The sequence below is a fragment of the Delphinapterus leucas genome, chromosome X (genome assembly GCF_059928025.1).
Source record: "Delphinapterus leucas isolate spDelLeu-1000000601 "Yukka" chromosome X, BTC_Dleu_Yukka2, whole genome shotgun sequence".
Taxonomy (NCBI): domain Eukaryota; kingdom Metazoa; phylum Chordata; class Mammalia; order Artiodactyla; family Monodontidae; genus Delphinapterus; species Delphinapterus leucas.
In genome coordinates this window covers 100,807,053-100,829,934 of record NC_143150.1, presented here as the reverse complement: position 1 = coordinate 100,829,934, position 22,882 = coordinate 100,807,053, and the positions used below count along the sequence as shown (strand labels likewise).

Below are 22,882 nucleotides of genomic sequence, written 5' to 3'. Positions count from 1 at the left end.
TATAAGAAAATGTTGGAATTATATATAGAGAGAAATATGTAAAGTTATATATTTAATGTTTTAGTGCTGTATGCTAAATTAATATGTAATAACATTTTAATATTAACTTTAAATAATTCATTACAATTTTTAATTACTACATAGTGTATTTTGTAAATTTAAAAGCAATTCACAAATGGAAATCAAAATATTTTACTTAATTTAAGTGAATTTTAAGGTGCATGTAAATAAACTAATATTTTTGGTTTAGGAGATATTTTAATAAAATATATTTTAAAAGTGTTATTACAAAATAAATATTACAGAACTTATTTTTTTAATTATTTGAAGGTATTTGCTGTAGTATTTTTATATAAGTAAAGTTTGGTATTTACCACAATGAGTATACAGCTAGCTGAAAAATCCAGTCCCTGAATCACATTTCTACATCCTAATGTAATCTTCTATACTTTGGTGTGTATCTTCTAGATTTATCTCTTGTCATGCTATTTTTACATATTATTTAATATTCATGTTGCTTCCAAAGTGTCAATGTATGTTGATACTGAATGAGTGTATGTGTGTTAATACCAGATGCAATGACATGTCAAAGTATGCCAAAGGAACTTTTATTTTTCATAACATAATTCATTTTTTCTATCTCAAGAACAATCATATAACCCAATAGTCAAATTAACTGAAAGTATTTCTCTCCTGTAGTTGTCATAAAATGTCAGTCAAGGAAGTGGGTAGAAGAGGAGGTGGAAGTCACATTGGATGGAGATTTTTGGGGACAAAATCCTATCTTAGATCTGACAGACTTTGTAGTGATTCCAAAAAGAAAATCATATGATTCTTATGAAGATATCAAAGGTAAGAGAACCACAGTCATGGGTATAAAAAATTATAATAAATAAAAACTCAATTTTCCTTAAATTTCAGGTTGCTGATTACTCAGTTGCATGAAAATCCATTCCCATTTATTTTTCACATACAATATCATTAAAATAGTGCCCAACGAGCGTTCGCTTATGTTTGTTCTCTTCACATAGCAGTTTTCTCCAAAGCGACAATAATTATGGTTATCAGTGGATTTATAAAAATAGGTTGTGATTTTGTCATCAGTGAGGAAAGAAAAAGTTACAGTAACTGTAATTTTCATTTTCCTTCAACTTTAATTTCTTCCTTTACTCTCTTTTTCTGATTTAAGGAATAAGATTGAAGCCATGGCTTCAGCTTTAAACTTGGAAGCAGAACCTTGAATAAAATATTTCTTATTTAAAGAAATAGAAAAATTGACATAAATTAGATGTAATACCCACATATACTTTGTACAACTACCCCTCTGACATTTAGAGTCTTAAATAAGACTTTTCAAAAAGTTAATATTATGGTCTGGCAAAATCAAATCTCAATGATGCAAACTTTATTTTTCAGCTATTTCCCAGATGAGCTAAAGTAGAATGCTCCTATTCACACTGAAAGGGAAATTTCCATAGCAGTGTTTTATTAGAATCAAGGGGAGAAATCTATGTTTATGTATTATTTAAAAAGCAAATTAACCACAAAATTAAGTATGAAATTCCTTGCAGAAACAAAATATCTTCTCTAGTTTTCTCATTTATATGTATAGTTTTTTACTTTAATCTCACTACTATCATCTGTGTCTAATCTAATTATTTCAGTGATAAGAGAATGTAAATGAGGTATAACTGAAGAGAGAGAGAGTATACAAGAGTATAGAGAGGATATACAAGAGATAGTAAAATAGTTTTTAATATTTTATAATAGCAGCTATTTCTACTAAGTTATAGATGCTCATTTTAAATGGTTCAAGAAATTCCTGAAGTAATATGGATAGCAGCCCCTCAACTCAATTCAGCCCCACTCAGATGGTGTTAGACTATAATAAACTTGATATATACCCTCTCATACTTCCGGCCATACTTGAGTGATGGAAACATGTTAGGAATTTAACCAGTTATTTTAACTAAGACCAAGTAACAGTGACAAACAAGACAGGCACATTTCTCTTTCACATGTAAGCCTGGACTTGTGCATGGTTTAGGCAGTATAGTGCCTCTGCCCCTCAAGATTATCAGGGATTCAGGTTCCTTTTCTCTTGTTGCTCCACCATCCACTAAGTTGTCCTCATCTGCATGATCAGTTCTACAGTCATGTCCACAGTGAAGAGCAAGCTGGTTCCCTTTAAAGCCATGACCTGAAGATGCATATGTGATTTCTACTTCTATCCCACTGGTGAGACCTCAGTCATATGGGCACACCTAGCTGCACTTGAGGCCGGGAAATGCCTCTTGACAGACCCAGATAAAACTGGGGGACATTCTATTATGAAAAAAGAGGAAAAGAGAGAAAGTAAATATTGGGGAGACAATTAGCAGTCTCTGCCATATTTTATTTGCTGTGAACTGTTAAAATCTATCATCAGTCCATCCGAAAGTACTTAATGAGGACCTATTATACATCAAGTGTTTTCCTGGGCATGGAAATTCACACATACCCCTATCCCTCTCCTACCATCAGACTGGTATCCCCACTCTGTAGGATAGAGTTCCAGTCAGTTTCTGGTCAACATCTCAAATCGCCTACTGAGATGAGGATCCAGGTTTAACTGGCTGGCTCTGCACAGCCGCTGTTGCCGTGAACCGAGCACCACCCTCCATTCTCTAGTTCTCTCAGCCACCTATCTGATATAAAGTATTGTCACTCTGTCTGTGCCTTCTACCATACCCCAAACCCAGATTAGAACCTTTCTGATATCCATGCCAGTTTATTTATTAAGCACTTAGTCTTCCAAGAACAGTGCTAAGTGTTTTATGTTTTGTATTTATTGTATTATTATAGAACTTATCATCAAAGAAACCCTATGAAGCACATAGTATCCCTGTATTTTTATTTTACAAGTGAGGAAATCTAAGTAAAAGAAGTTTAGTGACTTGTCCAGGGTCCTACAATGCAGCAGTGGAAGGGATAATGCATGAATCCAGGCCTGACTATTTTTTAAAACCGTTTTAAAAAATACTTTAGATTTAAAACCTAAAGATGAAATAGTAGGTTCTGAGCTATTCATATTGGCATCAGGCCTAACCTAATTGCTTTTTCTTCTAAAGCCCTGTAGAAATCAAAAACTTTTACAAGGGAAAAGCTTTCTAAGAGGTTCCCTAGCATAAGGTATAATGCCCGGTACAAAGTGGCCAATCAATAAACAAAGAGTTGTTTCAGCTTTCCCTTTATTATCACACTCTCTTCTATTTTACTTTGTACCCTGTTTTATCCTGTTGCTCTTTTTTTCAGTAGTAGTGTTTACACATTGCTTGCTGAATAAAAAATGACTTTGCAACATATAAAAGTACCAATACCCATCAATTTTTCACCTATAAAAATATCTATTCTGTATGAAATGATATTTGATCACTTTTACCTACTAAAATGTTTTTGTTTTGTTTTGTTTTTTTGTGGTAAGTGGGCCTCTCACTGCTGCGGCCTCTCCTGTTGCGGAGCACAGGCTCCGGACGCGCAGGCTCAGCGGCCATGGCTCACGAGCCTAGCCGCTCCGCGGCATGTGGGATCTTCCCGGACCGGGGCACGAACCCGTGTCCCCTGCAACGGCAGGCGGACTCTCAACCACTGCGCCACCAGGGAAGCCCTACTAAAATGTTTTTGACGTGATTCAATCTATATAAAATAATCTTGAATTACATTCACCATTTGTTCCCTACTGTCATTCTAGCCTGTTTATCTTTATTTGCTGAAACTGTAATATGTAGAGCTAGGGAATATTTATTTCTCTGCTTTTCTATGCAGGCCTGCTTTCTCCTCTCTTTGCAGGTCTCCTTTCTCTGCCTGCTCATTGACTTATACACATGGCTCCATCACGCTTAATCAACACTTCCATTTGCTTCATGAAACCCTTGGTGTCTTCCAAAAAAGATTATCCAAACTGGGGTTCTATTATTTGCAAATAAACATTCTGAGAGTAAATGTAGAAGAGGAACTAGAAATAATAAATATTTCTTAAATGAATTACAAAAATGTCAGAATAATCTCCCCTACACACTTTCACTATAAAATTTGCAAGGCAATATTTGAAAAGCTGGAGATGGAATTATGAAATGAGTATCTATGTTATATGTATCCAATGTATTTCAAAAGATCTTTGGAATTCCAAAAATATTAGTTCACCCTAACTGTGTTCTTTTTATTTACTGGCTAGTTATAGAGAGTATGAAGTATGTGAGAGTTGGAGATAGTAATGCAGTTACTAGGTTGCACAATGAGATATTTAATTCTTAATTATATTAACTTATTATTTGTTCCCTTTGGTTGAATTTTAGTTTTGTCATTGCAAAATGCCAGTGTAATCACGAACTGCTTAAATTTATAAAAAGTGAAATAAATTTATATGAGGAGAGGGAAATTTTCCATTTCAGTGCCTGTTCAGTTATTCTCTATTTCAAAGAACTATCCATTAATAATGGAATCAGACTGATATAAAGCATTTCCATTTATCTCAAAAAAGTTATTATAAATTGGATATAGATTTTGCCTTAGTGAATCATGTAGTGACATTAGACAAATGTAGGAAATGTAATCTTTAATTAAATGAAATTCTGTTGGCTTTCTTTTCTTCAACTGATAGACAATACTCAAAGGAAATTCTGATTGTTTATACATACCAGGGATAAGAATATTAGTGTAGATTAACCTCAGAATTCAGATGTGTAATACATCTTCCAATTTCCAGTGATAAATAAATGTAAGTACTTTCTTATTAAAATAGAAAATAATTTTAGTAAGCAGCCAACCTATAATAATTGTACCCCAGTGAATGTCCAGTTTCTTTCTGAAGTGAAACCATTGTTTTGTGTGTCATCCTGCTATGCTTCAGTGAATTTTTTTAAGGGGGCTTCTTTATTTAAAATAAATTTATTTATTTATGGCTGCATTGGGTCTTTGTTGCTGTACGCGGGCTTTCTCTAGTTGTGGCGAGCGGAGGCAACTCTTTGTTGTGGTGCACAGGCTTCTCACTGCGGTGGTTTCTCTTGTTGCAGAGCACGAGCTCTAGGTGCGTGGGCTTCAGTAGTTGTGGTTTGCTGGCTCAGTAGTTGTGGCTCACAGGGTCTAGAGCACAGGCTTAGTAGTTGGGACACACAGGCTTAGGTGTTCTGCGGCATGTGGGATCTTCCCGGACCAGGACTCGAACCCATGTCTCCTGCATTGGAAGGTGGATTCTTAACCACTGCACTACCAGGGAAGTCCGCTTCAGTGAATATTAATAGTTTAGTGTTCAAGCCTTGATTTTTATTTGAAATCTATCCTGTTGAAGGCAAAATGTTGATGCTTCTATGACATGAAGTGGAAAGGAAGGTAAAGAAATGCTTGTATCCAGGACTCATCTTACTATGTTCTTGCTACTTTAAATTGCTTAAATTGTACTCTTGTCAGGTTGCAAGCTAAAGAAATTATAATTCTGATAATAGAAATTGATTAAATCTTATTACCTGAAAAAAATCCGCTTCCTCATAGATAAGCAGGGTCTATAAGGAAGCTGCCAACATCATGTTGAGAGCTTTGAAAGGCATGTTAGGAAAACAGTCTCTCTCAAATAGCTCTTGAAAATACACCTTTTGATATGGTTCATATTTTACTGCTTCATTACTTTTCATGATGAAAAGTAATGCTTACTATTGAAAATTACTATTTGGAAGGCTTGCAGGCTTATCTCTTCCCATCATTCTCTCTAAAATAGCTTTTTCTCTGCTCAGTACCACCGAACGCGAGAAGCTATCTATTTTTTGGCAAAAGACATTTTAATTGGTGAACGTTTATTTCTGTTCTGAAGCATGTCTTGCTATACAGAAGTACGTTTGTTCAGTCCCCTCTCAACTTTAATGTTTTTCTCTGTCTTAGTGTCTTTTCTCTGAATATTTAATAAATCAGTTGACCTCTCTCTTTTCTGAGTTACTTAAAAGCATCTGGTAATAACTGGATTCCTTTCACTGCTGTTATTCCAAAGATGTAACCAACTTACATGCACTCTCTGTAATTCTCCCTGCTCGCCCTTTCCTTCTCACCTATTTCTTTATGGAGGGACGAGTCTGGTCACAAGTCTGAATACTATTTTAGACTTTATGCAAAGGCAAACCAGCTACTTTCACCTACGTGTGTCATTTAATTATAGTTTACTCAACACATTATATAGAATTCAAAAGAATCATGTTGTTTAAGCCATTTTGTACTTCCTGTAGTCTCTTAAATCCCTTATGGTGGAAATTAGAGCACTTCACTCTGTGGCTTGAACTTTGATGGGGCTTTTTTAGGTGTGATCATTAATTACACCCTGTATTCCCTCATCCGAATTTATAAGCATCTGAGAAATAGATGTAGAAATAAAGCAGATGGAGATCAAAAGGTACCTTTATATAAAGGTGAACTGGAAAATGACTTTGGATTTGTTTGGGCTTATTAATACCTTCCACCAAAATCAAGTGCATTAACCCCAACCTAGCCAGTTGTAGACTCCCTATAGGAATAAACAACCAACACATGAAGAAGGAAGAGAAAGTGTACATCCTGGATTCAGGACATCGGGAAAGAAAAAAAAGGGTCTGCTCATCTGCTCATGCTTCATTTCTTCACCCAAATTCACGGATCAGATACGTTGCTTTTCCTTGGATGGCAAATCATGATGGAGGAGACAGATTGATGCTGAGAATTTTTTTCCTCCCATACCTTTCCCTTCTAGTGAGTGAATAAGCCTCTCTATGTAAACATGATCAGTAGGAAATAAGGATCCCCACCACTGCCTTCCCATTATTTCCCTTTATCTTCATCATCTTCTTTCCCTGAGAGTCCAATAAAACTATCAAACCTCATTAAATGAAAATACCAGGACCTCTCTGTTCTCTTTCCACCCTGACTCCTCACACACACCATTGAGTTAATGAAGATTGATCGCTTTCATATCTTTTTTATTCAGCAACAATCTAGGGAGCATCTTTGCTCCCAGGTATTATGCTGAGTCCCAGAGATGCCAAAATGTAACAAGACACAAACTGTTGTGAAGGAATTCAAAAAACATCTATCCAATATGTTGGATTTATGCACCTGTACTATTTAAATCAATTGGTGTTGCCCTACTGGGATATTATAATACTTGTATTTTTAGACTGTATTTTGAAATGTCACTTCTATAAGACTACAAATTATACCGTGTGGACAGAATTTCCCCTATAGTTGTGTTTATTCTTCCTAAGTAACTCCTAGTCCGTGCCTTCTTTGTGCCTCTCTGGAGATTAGTTCGGTGACGCTCTCTCTATGGGACTTTTTCTGTGAGAGTAGTTTTGCCATTGAACTGCATAACAGATTCATGCCTCTTCCTGTTATTTCCCAGTGTTCAGTAGCTTGAGGCTGTTTTTCTTTGATTAATCTATTGTCTTTTTTTGTGCCTGATTTGCTGATTTATGTGTCACACTGGCAGCCATTTCACCCCCCAGGCCAGTCATCTTGTTGCATGTTGTTTACGTGTTGAGTGTAAACACCCATGTTGGGTTTGGTCTGTGATCACAAACAGCTCCTGAGAAGCTCGTCATTGGTCCTCCCATGACCCCACATTGGCCTCTAGACTTGATCCTTTCCTCTGCTTCTCTTCATTTTGCTTTCTCTACTCAACTCACTCCATTAAGCCTTCTGTCCTAACTACTCTAATGAGAGTACCCCTGACAAGACTGTCAACCTTATCCAATATGCCTAATCCAGTGGTCAGATTTGTGTTCTGAGCTTACGCATCGGCAGCATTTACCAGTTGACCCAGTTAAAGAAATTTCTGTTCTTGGCTTTCATGACTAGCTTTATTTATCTCTCCCTTCTCCATCTCTGTTGTTGGCTCCTCTTCCTCTGATCAGGATCTAAATGTTTGAGTGACCCAGGCCTCTGCCCTGAGGGCCATCACACCCGCTTGCGCAGGTGGTGGCCTGCACATTTCCAGATGCAGCTGCTGATGGCGTCTTCTCAGCAGTTGTGCCACTTGACAGGCCTGGTATCCTAGGTTGTGACACCTGAACACAGACAGCTTGGGTTCTTCCATTTAGTCTCTGTAGGGCCTTGACAAAATTACTTTAGTTCTCTATAAACTTTGTTTCTTCAATTGTAGTATGGAGATAGTAATGGTATCTATTTCATAGGATATTTTTTTAAGATTAAGTGCAAATGCATAGAATCCTTAAAAGTGCCTGATTCTCAGTAAGTGTCTCAGAAGTGTTAGATATTACCATTATTATCATTTAAAGCTCTGTTTGGGCATTCTCTGACAGTGATGTAACTAGAGGGCCCGTCTTCAGTCACTGACAAATGACATGTTGAGATGGAAACATGATTCTTTCAATGTCATTCAGTGGGTTTTGTCATTAATACAGAAAAGAATATTCTATCAAAAAAGAAAGTACAAAAATGTGGTACCTAAATCTTAGAGTCTGAAATTGGGTGCTAATTGCTAAAAGGTTAGATAAAATATTTATGTTACAAGAAGTTCCTTTATCTTTTATTTCTGGTTTCTTGTTTAAAATGAAACATGTAAGAAGAGCATCAGCTATGTGGCCACTTTCTTCAATTTTCATTTTGTAGTTTACTGTGCTTGCAGTTGTATTAAAGGACCATGCAGTTATTTTAAGTTAATCAAAATATTTGGTCTATTAAATGACCTTATGAAAGTGCAGTAAAGCATGTAAATGAACTACCCCTTCAAAAAGGTACACAATTTTGTAAAAAAATAATAAGAATGTGCAGACGGCACATTCTTCATTATCTGTTCAAAGAAAATAGCTTTAGGTAGTTTATCCAGTATCCTCTTTTCTTTGAATACCTTGTTGTCGTCATCCTATTTCAGATTTGTCTTCAGTACTCCATTCATTCCTTGTATGATTACTATGTTCTTTCAAACAAATGTAGATGCCTGTTATTAATGAAGAGACAACTATAGAAATTTAGGGAAGGAGCATGAATAATATTGTTCTTCATACTTTGATATTCATTTCTCTATAATTGAGACATTTTGGTTCAGTTTACTATGAGACGTATTTCTTACAGATTAAAATATATATGGTATAAAATACATAATTTCAAAGTACATTTTGCAAATAAATTGGTTAAAATTCAGTAATTTTTGATTATTTATCATATTTAATCAAGCGTTCTCTTTTTAAAAATTACTAATATTCTTCCACATTGAATAAAATGCAGTCATTGCCCTGAGAAAATTCACCCAAGTAATAGGCACCCTTGGCCAACATAGTGCCCATTGCATGATTTATGGGCATCATGATACAAGCATTAGATTGAATGATAATTATGCAGGCATAATATCTGGATGGAGACATACCCCTCTTATTCAATATAATGACCTTGCTGTCATACCCAAATGATTGTTACCATCATTATTTTATGAGACAGTAGATGATCAATAGATAGATAGAAAGATATAGATATAGATATCTCATATTCTACAATTCTCTGAAACCTGTTTGATTAAATATTTTGTATGTATCAATATGTTAAGGGTATGAATACAGTACTGAAGTGGTAAGCTCATGATTCTAGTTACCAGTCAGGACTGCTCATGTAGCTGCCACTTCACACATCACAGGGCATTGCTTGAGCTTAATCTACATCTTCCTCTCACCCTTGTGAAAGTCACCACATGGCCTGAACTACTTCATTACCTTCTCTCCTAATCCCCTTTTGCTCAATTTACTTCATTACCTTCTCTCCTAATCCCCTTTTGCTCAATTTACCATTCAACAATCACATCACTTCCATACTTAAAACATTCAGTAGGCTCTTGTTATTCTTAGAAGTCCCAAATCGTCACTGTACCCTGCATGGTCTTGCCTATTTTGCCCATTTCATCTCTTGACAAGTTCTTCCTACTCCCTTTTGCTCCACCTGCTTAAGTTCTTTCTCAAATGAGCCAAGGTGGTTTCCACCATGGAAAAATTCCCCATGCTGCTCTGATGCCTAGGAGGCATTTACTTTCTCTCTACATGCAGGAAACCCTTATCGCCTTTCAACTTTGGTGTACTGGTCACCTCCTCAGGACCTTAGAAGTCAAGTTCCCAGGACCTTTGCTCTCATAGTCTCTTCTGCTTCTCCATAGTAGCCATTATCACAGTAGTCGTTTAAAAACTAGTGATATAATTGGTAGTTTATTGGCAGTTTTTCCCTCCCAATCATAAAGTTCCACGAGGACAAGAACCTTATTTGTCATTTCAAGGAAAGCTTTCAATTATTATTCATTGAATGAATAAAGAAATGAAAATATAAATGATAAGAAAAACGTTTTTAAAGTCTGTTTAGATGTTGGCTGTGGAAACAAAATTATCTGCCTCATATTCGTGAATTTAGCCATAGCTAGGAAGTTTTACTGGGGCAAATTCTACAGGTCTTAGTGAGCAGTTTATGAAAATCTTGGGAGCCCATTGAAAATGGGAAGTGCTTTTAGACAAGCCTGTGATAACCATTATATATTGTAAAATACAAAAAAAAAGGTTAGTAAATATTTCAGTACCTGTTAAAACACAATTGAAATTAAATATATATTTATCCTATTAATTTCATGAGTTCAAGTCTTTTTTTTTTAACATCTTTATTGGAGTATAATTGCTTTACAATTGTGTGTTAGTTTCTGCTTTATAACAAAGTGAATCAATTATACATATACATATGTTCCCATATCTCTTCCCTCTTGCGTCTCCCTCCCTCCCACCCTCCCTATCCCACCCCTCTAGGTGGTCACAAAGCACCGAGCTGATCTCCCTGTGCTATGCGGCTGCTTCCCACTAGCTATCATTTTATGTTTGGTAGTGTATATATGTCCATGCCACTCTCTCACTTTGTCCCAGCTTACCCTTCCCCCTCCCCATATCCTCAAGTCCATTCTCTAGTAGGTCTGTGTCTTTATTCCCGTCTTACCCCTAGGTTCTTCGTGACATTTTTTTTTCTTAGATTCCATATATATGTGTTAGCATACGATATTTGTCTTTCTCTTTCTGACTTACCTCACTCTGTATGACAGACTCTAGGTCCATCCACCTCACCACAAATAACTCAATTTCGTTTCTTTTTATGGCTGAGTAATATTCCATTGTATATATGTGCCACATCTTCTTTATCCATTCATCCGATGATGGACACTTAGGTTGCTTCCATCTCCTGGCTATTGTAAATAGAGCTGCAATGAACATTTTGGTACATGACTCTTTTTGAATTATGGTTTTCTCAGGGTATATGCCCAGTAGTGGGATTGCTGCGTCATATGGTAGTTCTATTTTTAGTTTTTTAAGGAACCTCCATATTGTTCTCCATGGTGGCCATACCAATTCGCATTCCCACCAGCAGTGCAAGAGGGTTCCCTTTTCTCCACACCCTCTCCAGCATTTATTGTTTCTAGATTTTTTGACAGCAAGATCCTTTTTGACCCACCTCCTAGAGAAATGGAAATAAAAACCAAAGTAAACAAATGGGACCTAATGAAACTTAAAAGCTTTTGCACAGCAAACGAAACCATAAACAAGACCAAAAGACAACCCTCAGAATGGGAGAAAATATTTGCAAATGAAGCAACTGACAAAGGATTAATCTCCAAGATTTACAAGCAGCTCATGCAGCTCAATAACAAACAACCCAACCCAAAAATGGGCAGAAGACCTAAATAGACATTTCTCCAAAGAAGACATACAGATTGCCAAGAAACACATGAAAGAATGCTCAACATCATTAATTATTAGAGAAATGCAAATCAAAACTACAATGAGATATCATCTCACACCAGTCAGAATGGCCATCATCAAGTGTCTTTTTAAGGGACTGCTAAAAAAAGGACCGAATTTTCCTCCTGTATTTGTTACAGTAGTCCCAAGAACTGTTGACCTGTAACTTTGAAATTACAAACTGTATTAAGAGCAGCTACATTTATTTAGATATTTTTTTAGAAATGTGCAATTACTCTCTCAAAGTTATGAGCTATGTTTGTCATGAGTGATTAATTTTATACAACAATCAGATGATAATTAATTTACACTGGCCTCACTGATTTAGCTCTTATCAACCATGTCCACATAAAAGTACTATACAGATTCTCTTCCACTTAGCAAAAGGCATGTTTTTAACTTGATAATATGACTTTTCAAGTAAAATGCAGAGACTCTATTATGATAGCTTTAAGACACGATACAGAATGTCAGTTTACGATTTTGTACAACCCAATTCTGTCCCTCTCCCTTAGGTGCCAATATCAACATATTCGAGTTACAGGTAAGGGGGATATGTGTAGTTTGAAAAAATTATGTGTAGTTTGAAAAAATTATGTGTAGTTTGAAAAAATTCCTAGTTGCCTCACCCCCTGTCCCTTGCAGATAATCATCTCTGTTTTTTGTACCAGTGGGTTTTCTTATGATTGGAATTATGACATCCATAGAGACGATTCCCCACAAGGAGTTCAATGCTTCTGAAACTAAATTTAGCTTCTCGTTTCCTATCTTGATTCTAACACAGCCATTCCCATAAAGGCTTCAATAATTAAGCAGAAACAGATGCAAATCTCAACTACATACAGTATTTACTTTGAAAAATATGTCATTTGAATGCAGTGGAAATTTCATCTCCCACTAAACACTCTAAAATTCTTAAATACTGCTTCTCTGTATGGAATGCTGCTTCCTATACATTTCCATATCCTGTCCCCAAAACAAATAGACACATTAAAGTAGACATGTTGATTTTGCTACAACAAAGAATGGTTATTGATAGGAACAACAGTTGCCGATTTTGTCAACAGGATGAGAACTAGCAATTCAGGAGGTCAGAGATTTATTTTTACACGTGGAAAAAAAAAAAGATCTTGTAAGGGTGTGGGTCAGTCAGTTATTTTACATTAATAAGGTTTGCTGAGTAATCATTAAATGTGACTCAGGCTTGTTACAGCCAAGCTATTTTTCAGAGTTCTGTGGCAGAAATTATAATCAGTTACTTCTGAAAGGTGGTCTGGTTTCTGTTAGGATTGCTTAGAGGTGGCTGTCAGTTCTGTGAATCCAAGGATCACGTTTACCTTTACACACTAGAGACAGACTTTAGAAATTAGCTCAGCTGTGGACCAGGTCAAGTTATGGTTCTCTGGAGCTCTCTTCCATGATCTATATGCAACAAACTTCTTGATTTGCAAGTTGGGCTCCTTAGATGGACATGGAGCATAAATATAATAAATGATTGTGCTTCTCTTCTACATGCCAGTCTTGAATTTAAGATATTTTTCACATGTACCTAACAAAACCCTGCTATAATTAACTTTCCTCTGGTAACCTATTGGTTAAGAAAATACAGTTAACCATATTGTCTATAATAACCCAAGACTAATGAAGAACTCTCTCTTGTATTAAACTTTACCAGGGAATTCCCTGGTGGTCCAGTAGTTAGGACTCCACATTTTCACTGCTGAGGGCACAGGTTCAATCCCTGGTCCGGGAATTAAGATCCCACAAGCCGTGCAATGTGGCCAAAAAATAAAAAATAAAATATACCAGTGTTTGAAAATCCTGCCCTAATAGACTGGGATGAAGTTTTAATATTGTTTGAACTTAATTCAAATCGTTCTTTATAAATTACAAGTCTATAGGCTTTTAATATATTTTTTGTAGAGAGCACGTCATTATTTTTATTTTATAGTAAATATTGATTTTTAGTTTCCACTTGGCTATTTCTTGTTTTATAAGTCTGAATTTTAAGGATTTAAGATAGTGGGATTTAAGGATGATGGGTGCATGTATTTTTTTTTATGTTCATTCATTTATTTACCTTTTAACAAAAGCATACTGAGTACTATTATATATCTGGTAATACAATAGGTATTATGAACACAAAGCTAAATAACATATACCATCTTCCTTCCTCTAAATACTTGTGCATGATTAATGCTGACATAATTGATTTTCAACCTATACATATTTAATCGAATTAAAATGCATTTTAATCTTAATTTTCTTAGATATACCTGTAAAACGTGAATTTGAATATGAAATTCAATTTGAATCTGAAGCTGTGAAGGCTAATTTGGAATCTTGCGTGGCTTTATATTACATAAAAAAAATCTTATAATATCAAGGCTGAAAGGGTAACATTGGTCTTCAGTCTGATATTTGCACCAAAGAAACCATTGAGGTAAACCTGCTTTCACCCCTATTTTCTTTCTTTCTTTTTTTTTTTTTTTTTGCAGTACGCGGGCCTCTCACTGTTGCATCCTCTCCCGTTGTGGAGCACAGGCTCCAGATGCGCAGGCTCAGCGGCCATGGCTCACGGGCCCAGCCGCTCCGCGGCATGTGGGATCTTCCCGGACCGGGGCACGAACCCGTGTCCCCTGCATTGGCAGGCGGACTCTCAACCACTGTGCCACCAGGGAAGCCTGTACATGACTCTTTTTGAATTATGGTTTTCTCAGGGTATATGCCCAGTAGCGGGATTGCTGGGTCGTATGGTAGTTCTATTTTTAGTTTTTTAAGGAACCTCCATACTGTTCTCCATAGTGGTTGTATCAATTTACATTCCGATCAACAGTGAAAGAGGGTTCCCTTTTCTCCACACCCTCTCCAGCATTTATTGTTTGTAGATGTTTTGATGATGGCCATTCTGACTGGTGTGAGGTGACACCTCATTATAGTTTTGATTTGCGTTTCTCTAATGACTAGTGATGTTGAACATCCTTTCATGTGTTTGCTGGCAATCTGTATATCTTCTTTGGAGAAATGTCTTTTGAGGTCTTCTGCACATTTTTGGATTCAGTTGTCTCTGTTTTTGATATTGAGCTGCATGAGCTGCTTGTAAATCTTGGAGATTAATCCTTTGTCAGTTGCTTCATTGGCAAATCATTTCTCCCATTCTGAGGGTTGTCTTTTTGTCTTGTTTATGGTTTCCTTTGCTGTGCAAAAGCTTTTAAGTTTCATTAGGTCGAATTTGTTTATTTCTATTTCCATTTCTCTAGGAAGTGGGTCAAAAAGGATCTTGCTGTGATTTATGTTATAGAGTGTTCTGCCTATGTTTTCCTCTAAGAGTTTGATAGTGTCTGGCCTTACATTTAGGACTTTACTCCATTTTGAGTTTATTTTTGTGTATGGTGTTAGGGAGTGTTCTAATTTCATTCTTTTACATGTAGCTGTCCAGCTTTTCCTAGCACCACTTATCGAAGAGGCTGTCTTTTCTCCATTGTATATTCTTGCCTCCTTTTTCAAAAATAAGGTGACCATATGTGCGTGGGTTTATCTCTGGGCTTCCTATCCTGTTCCATTGATCTATATCTCTGTTTTGGTGCCACTACAATATTGTCTTGATTACTGTAGCTTTGTAGTATAGTCTGAAGACAGGGAGCCTGATTCCTCCCGCTCCATTTTTCTTTCTCAAGATTTCTTTGGCTATTCGGAGTCTTTTGTGTTTCCATACAAATTGGGAAATTTTTTTGTTCTAGTTCTGTGAAAAATGCCATTGGTCGTTTGATAGGGATTGCATTGAATCTGTAGTATAGTCATTTCCACAATGTTGATTCTTCCAATCCAACAACATGGTATATCTCTCCATCTGTTTGTACCGTCTTTAATTTCTTTCATCAGTGTCTTATAATTTTCTGCATACAGGTCTTTTGTCTCCTTAGGTAGGTATGTTCCTAGGTATTTCATTCTTTTTGCTGCAATGGTAAATGGGAGTGGTTCCTTAACTTCTCTTTCAGAATTTTCATCATTAGTGTATAGGAAAGCAAGAGATTTCTGTGCATTAATTTTGTATTCTGCTACTGTACCAAATTCATTGATTAGCTCTAGTAGTTTTCTGGTAGCATCTTTAGGATTGTCTATGTATAGTATCATGTCATCTACAAACAGTGACAGCTTTACTTCTTCTTTTCTGATTTGGATTCCTTTTATTTCTTTTTCTTCTCTGATTGCTGTGGCTAAAACTTCCAAAACTATGTTGAATAATAGTGATAAGAGCGGACAACCTTGTCTTTTTCCTGATCTTAGAGGAAATGATTTCAGTTTTTCACCATTGAGAATGATGTTGGCTGTGGGTTTGTCATATATGGCCTTTATTATATTGAGGTAAGTTCCCTCTATGCCTACTTTCTGGAACGTTTTTATCATAAATGGGTGTTGAATTTTGTCGGAAACTTTTTCTGCATCGAGATAACCATATGGCTTTATCCTTCAATTTGTTAATATGGTGTATCATGTTGATTGATTTGCATATATTGAAGGATCCTTGTATTCCTGGTATAAACCTCACTTGATCATGGTGTATGATCCTTTTAATGTGCTGTTGGATTCTGTTTGCTAGTATTTTGTTGAGGATTTTTACATCTATGTTCATCAGTGATACTGGCCTGTAGTTTTCTTTCTTTGTGACATCTTTGTCTGGTTTTGGTATCAGGGTGATGGTGGCCTCGTAGAATGAGTTTGGGCGTGTTCCTCCCTCTGCTATGTTTTGGAAGAGTTTGGAAAGGATAGGTGTTAGCTCTTCTCTAAATGTTTGACAGAATTCACCTGTGAAGCCATCTGTTCCTGGGCTTTTGTTTGTTGGAAAATTTTTAATCACAGTCTCAATTTTAGTGCTTGCGATTGGTCTGTTTATGTTTTCTGTTTCTTTCTGGTTCAGTCTTGGAAGGTTGTGCTTTTCTAAGAATGTGTCCATTTCTTCCAGGTTGTCCATTTTATTGGCATATAGTTGCTTGTCGTAATCTCTCATGATCCTTTGTATCTCTTCAGTGTCAGTTGTTACTTCTCCCTTTTCGTTTCTAATTCTATTGATTTGAGTCTTCTCCCTTTTTTTCCTGATGAGTCTGGCTAATGGTTTATCAATTGTGTGTATCTTCTCAAAGAACCAGCTTTTAGTTCTATTGATCTTTACTATTGTTTCCTTCATTTGTTTTTCATTTATTTCTGATCTGATCTTTATGATTTCTTTCCTTCTACTAACTTTGGGTTTTTTTTTGTTCTTCCTTCTCTGATTGCTTTAGGTGTAAGGTTCAATTGTTTATTTGAGATGTTTCTTGTTTCCTGAGGTAGGATTGTATTGCTATAAACTTCCCTCTTAGAAGTGCTTTTGCTGCATCCCATAGGGTTGAGTCATTGTGTTTTCATTGTCATTTGCTTCTAGGTATTTTTTGTTTTCCTCTTTGATTTCTTCAGTGATCTCTTGATAACTTAGTAATGTATTGTTTAGCCTCCACAATATCTAGTCTCATAGCACTGTGGTCCAAAAAGATACTTAATATGATTTCAATTTTCTTAAATTTACTAAGGATTGATTTGTGACCCAAGATATGATCTATCCTGGAGAATGTTCCATGAGCACTTGAGAAGAAAGTGTATTCTGTTGTTTTTGCATGGAATGTCCTATAAATATGAATTAAGTCCATCTTGTTTAATGTATCATTTAAAGCTTGTGTTTCCTTATTTATTTTCATTTTGGATGATCTGTCCATTGGTGAAAGTGGGGTGTTAAAGTCCCCTACTATGGTTGTGTTACTGTCGATTTCCCCTTTTATGGCTGTTATCATTTGCCTTATGTATTGAGGTACTCCTATGTTGGGTGCATAAATATTTACAATTGTTATATCTTCTTCTTGGATTGATCCCTTGATCATTATGTAGTGTCCTTATTTGTCTCTTGTAATAGTGTTTATTTTAAAGTCAATTTTGTCTGATATGAGAATTGCTACCCCAGCTATCTTTTCATATCCATTTGCAAGGAATGTCTTTTTCCATCCCCTCATTTTCAGTCTGTATGTTTCCCTAGGTCTAAAGTGGTTCTCTTGTAGACAGCATATATACGGGTCTTGTTTTTGTATCCACTCAGCCAGTCTGTGTCTTTTGGTTGGAGCATTTAATCCATTTACATTTAAGGTAGTTATCGATATGTATGTTACTATTACCATTTTCTTAATATTTTTGCATTTGTTACTGTAGGTCTTTTCCTTCTCTTTTGTATCCTGCTTAGGGAAGTTCCTTAACATTTGTTGTAAAGCTGGTTTGGTGGTGCTGAATTCTCTTAGCTTTTGCTTGTCTGTAAAGGTTTTAATTTTTCCATTGAATCTGAATGAGATCCACGCTGGGTAGAGTAACCTTGGTTGTAGGTTTTTCCCTTTCATCACTTTAAATATGTTTGCCACTCCCTTCTGGTTTGCAGAATTACTGCTGAAAGATCAGCTGTTAACCTTATGAGGATTCCCTTGTATGTTTTTTGTTGTTTATGCCTTACTGCTTTTAATATTTTTTCTTTGTGTTTAATTTTTGATAGTTTGATTAATATGTGTCTTGGCATGTTTCTCCTTGGATTTATCCTGTATGGGACTCTCTGTGCTTCCTGGACTTAACTATTTCCTTTCCCATATTAGGGAAGTTTTCAACTATAATCTCTTCAAATATTTTCTCAGTCTCTTTCTTTTTCTCTTCTTCTTCTGGGACCCCTTTAGTTTGAATGTTGGTGTGTTTAGTGTTATCCCAGAGGTCTCTGAGACTATCCTCAATTATTTTCATTATTTTTTGTTTATTCTGCTCTCCAGTAGTTATTACCACTCTTTTATCTTCCAGGTCACTTATCCATTCTTCTGCCTCAGTTATTCTGCTATTAATTCCTTGTAGAGAGTTTTTAATTTCATTTATTGTGTTGTTCATCATTGTTTGTTTTCTGTTTAGTTCTTCTAGGTCCTTGTTAAATGTTTCTTGTATTTTCTCTATTCTATTTCCAAGATTTTGGATCATCTTTACTATCATTACTCTGAATTCTTTTTCAGGTAGACTGCCTATTTCCTCTTCATTTGTTAGGTCTGGTGGGTTTTTGCCTTGCTCCTTTATCTGCTGTATGTTTCTCTGTCTTCTCATTTTGATTAACTTACTGTGTTTGGGGTCTCCTTTTCACCACCTGCTTGTTCATAGTCCCCGTTGTTTTTGGTGTCTGCTCCCAGTGGGTAAGGGTGGTTCAGTGGGTTGTGTAGGCTTCCTGGTGGAGGGGACTGGTGCCTGTATTCTGGTGGATGAGGCTGGATCTTGTCTTTCTGGTGGGCAGGACCGCATCTGGTGGTGTGTTTTGGGGTGTCTGTGACCATATTATGATTTTAGGCAGCCTCTCTGTTAATGGATGGGCTTGTGTTCCTGTCTTGCTAGTTGTTTGGCATAGGGTGTCCAGCACTGTAGCTTGCGGTCGTTGAGGGAAACTGGGTCTTAGCGTTGAGATGGAGATCTTTGGGAGAGCGTTCACCGTTTGATATCACATGGAGCTAGGGTGTCTCTGGTGGACCAATGTCCTGAACTCGGGTCTCCCACCTCAGAGGCACAGGCCTGACACCCGGCCGGAGCACTAACACTCTGCCAGCCACATGGCTCAGAAGAAAGGGGAGAAAAAGAGACAGAAAGAAATAAAGAAAAAGATAAAGTTATTAAAATATTTTTTTAATTATTAAAAATAAAAAAATTACAAAGTAATAAAAAAAAGGAAAAGAAAGAAAGAAGAGATCAACCAAACCAAAAAACAAATCCACCAATGATAACAAGTGCTAAAAACTATACTAAAAAAATAAAATAAACGACAGGCAGAACCATTGGACAATTGGTAAAAGCAAAGCAATGCAAACAAAATGACACAGGGAAGCCTACGCATATACACTCACAAAAAGAGAAAAAGGAGAAAAAAAACCCTATATATTATATATAAAAAAAAAGGAAGAGAACAACTGAATCAATAAACAAATCTACCAATGATAATAAACTGTAAGTACTAAACTAAGATAAGCATAAGACTAGACACAAATTAGATGCAGAAAGCAAACACCAAGCCTACAGTTGCTCCCAAAGTCCACCTCCTCAATTTTGGGATGATTCATTGTCTATTCAGGTATTCCACAGATGCAGGGTACATGAAGTTGATTATGGAGATTTAATCCGCTGCTCCTGAGGCTGCTGGTAGAAATTTCCCTTTCTCGTTCGCACGGCTCCTGGGGTTCAGCTTTGAATTTGGCCCCTCTTCTGCATGGAGATGGCCTGAGGGCGTCTGTTCCCTCCCCAGACAGGACAGGGTTAAAGTAGCAGCTGATTTGTTTTTCTCATCTGGCTTATTTCACTTAGCATAATGCCCTCCAGGCTCATCCATGTTGTCCCTAATGTCCCAAGACTTCCTTCTTTTTTATGGCTAAATAATATCCCATTCTGTGTATATACCAGATTTCTTTATCCATTCAACTGTAGACAGACACTTAGATTATTTCCATATCTTAGCTTTTGTGACTAATGCTACAATAACATGGGAATGCAGATATATCTTTGAGATACTGATTTCATTTCCTTTAGATATACAATCCAGAAGTAGGATTGTTGGATCATATGGTAATTCCACTTTAGCTTTTTGAGGAAACTTCATACAGTTTTCCACAATGGCTGTACCAATTTTAAATCCCACCAACAGTGTTCAGTAGTTTTCTTTTTTTCCACATTCATGCCAGCACTTATTTTTTGACTCTTTGAACAGGTGTGAGGTGATGGCCCACTGTGGTTTCAATTTGCATTTCCCTGATGATCAGTGATGTTGAGCACCTTTTCATATACTTGTTGGCCATTTGTCTGTCTTCTTTAGAAAAATATCTATTGAGGTCCTGTGCCCATTTTCCAATAGGGTTATTTGTGGGTTTTCTTGCTATTGAGCTGTATGAGTTCCTTATGTATTTTAGATATTACCCCCCTGTCAGATATATGGTATGCAAATATTTTCTCCCAGTCCAGAGGTTGCCTTTTCATTGGGTGATATTTTTTCCTTTGCTGTGCAGAAAAATTTTAGTGTGATGTAGTCCTACTTCTTTATTTTTGCTTTTGTTGCCAGTGCTTTTGATGTTATATCCAAAAAGTCATTTCTAAGACTAAGGTGAAGGATCTTTTCCCTTGTTTTCTTCTGAAATTTTTACTTTTGATTTATACAGGGTTTAGGTCTTATGTTTATATCTTTAATCCATTTTGAGTTGATTTTTGTTAGTGGTATATGATAGGGGTCCAATTTTATTTTTTTGTATATGGTTATACCACTTTCCTAGCACCATTTATTAGAGACTATCCTTTCCCCATTGCGTATTTTCAGCAACTTTGTCGAAGATTAGTTGACTGTATATGTGTGCATTTATCCCCAGGCTTTCTGTTCTGTTCCATTGGTCTATATGTCTGTCTTTATTCCTGTATCATTCCATATTGATTACGGCAGATCTGTAATAAATTTTGAAGTTACTAAATATGAGGTCTCTAGCTTTGTTTTTATTTCTCAAGATTGTTTTGGCCATTCAGAATCCTTTAAGATTGCATATGCATTTTACAATTTTTTTTTATTATTTCTTCAAAAAATGCCATTGGGATTTTGGTGGGGATTGCACTGAATCTGTAGATTGCTTTGGATAGTATGGACGTTTTAACAATATTGATTCTTCCTGTCCATGAATATGGAGATATCTTTCCATTTATTTATGTCTTCTCTAATTTCTTTCATCCTTGTCTGTTAGTTTTCAATGTACAGATCTTAACATTCTTGGTTAAATCTATGTCTAAGTACAGTTGACCCTTGAACAATATGGGAGTTAGGGGTGCTGACCTTCCAGCAGTCAACAGTCAGCCTTCCCTATATGTGACTCCACACCAACAGATTTGAACCAATCACAGATCGTGTAGTACTGTAGTATATGTATTTTTAAAAATCCATGTATAAGTGGACCTATGCAGTTCAAACTTGTGTTGTTCAGGGGTCAACTGTATTCTTTTTCATGCTATTTTAAATAGGATTTTTTTTCATTGCTTTTTTCAAATAGTTCATTGTTAGTATATAGTAATGCAACTGATTTTTGTATGTTGATTTTGTATCCTGCAACTTTACTGAATTCATTTATTAGTTATAACAGTTTTTCCTGGAATCATTCTACAAATAAAATCATGTCATCTGCTAACAGAGATAATGATCTCAGAGGAAAAGCTTTTTTTTTTCAACATTGAGGATGATATTAGCTGTGGACTTTGCATATGTGGCCTCTATTATGTTGAACTAATTTTCTTCTATTCCTAGATTGTTGAGGTTTTTTTTTTTGTCATAAAAGGGTGTTGAATTTTGTCAGATTTTTTTCTACATGTCTTGAGATGATCATGTGTTTTTTATCCTTCATTCTGTTAAAGTGGTTTATCATATTAATTGATTTTCTTATGTGGAACCTTCCTTGCATCCTATGGTTAAATCCTATTTGGACATGGTGTATGATCCTATTAATGTGCCATTGAATTCAATTTGATAGCATTTGTTGAGGATTTTTTGCATCTATATTCATCAAGGATATTGGCTGGTAGTTTTCTTTTTTTGTGGTGTCTTTTTCTGGCTTTGGCATCAGGATAAATTATACTTGGAAGTATTTGGAAGTATTCCCTCCTTTTCAATATTTTGGAAGAGTTTAAGATGGATTAATGTTAATTCTTCTTTAAATATTTGGTAGAATTCACCATCTGTTCCTGGGCTTTTCTTTGTTGGGAGGATTTTGATTATTGATTCAATGTGCTTAATATTTATAGATCTGTTCAGATTTTCTGTTTATTCATGATTCTGTCTTGGTAGATTACATTTTGGGGGGAATTTATTCATTTCTTCTAGGTTATACAATTTTTTGATATATAATTGTTCACAGCAGTCTCTTATCATTTTTATTTCTGGGGCATCAATTGTAATGTGTCCTTTTTCATTTATGATTTTATATATTTGTCTTCTCTTTTTTTCTTAATTAGTCTAGGTAATTTTGTTGATTTTGTTCTTTTCAAAAAACAAACTCTTAGTTTCACTCTTAGTTGAT

At 35.9% G+C, this 22,882-nt stretch overlaps 1 protein-coding gene across 1 annotated transcript in view; it reads left to right on the top strand.

Moving 5' to 3' along the window:
- CFAP47 (cilia and flagella associated protein 47) overlaps nt 1-22,882 on the top strand; it is a 546,463-nt gene that overhangs the window by 518,872 nt on the left and 4,709 nt on the right. Inside the window, 3 exon segments of the mRNA XM_089904937.1 lie at nt 700-852; nt 14,033-14,127; nt 14,129-14,205. Coding sequence (XP_089761063.1) covers nt 700-852; nt 14,033-14,127; nt 14,129-14,205 — 325 coding nt within the window.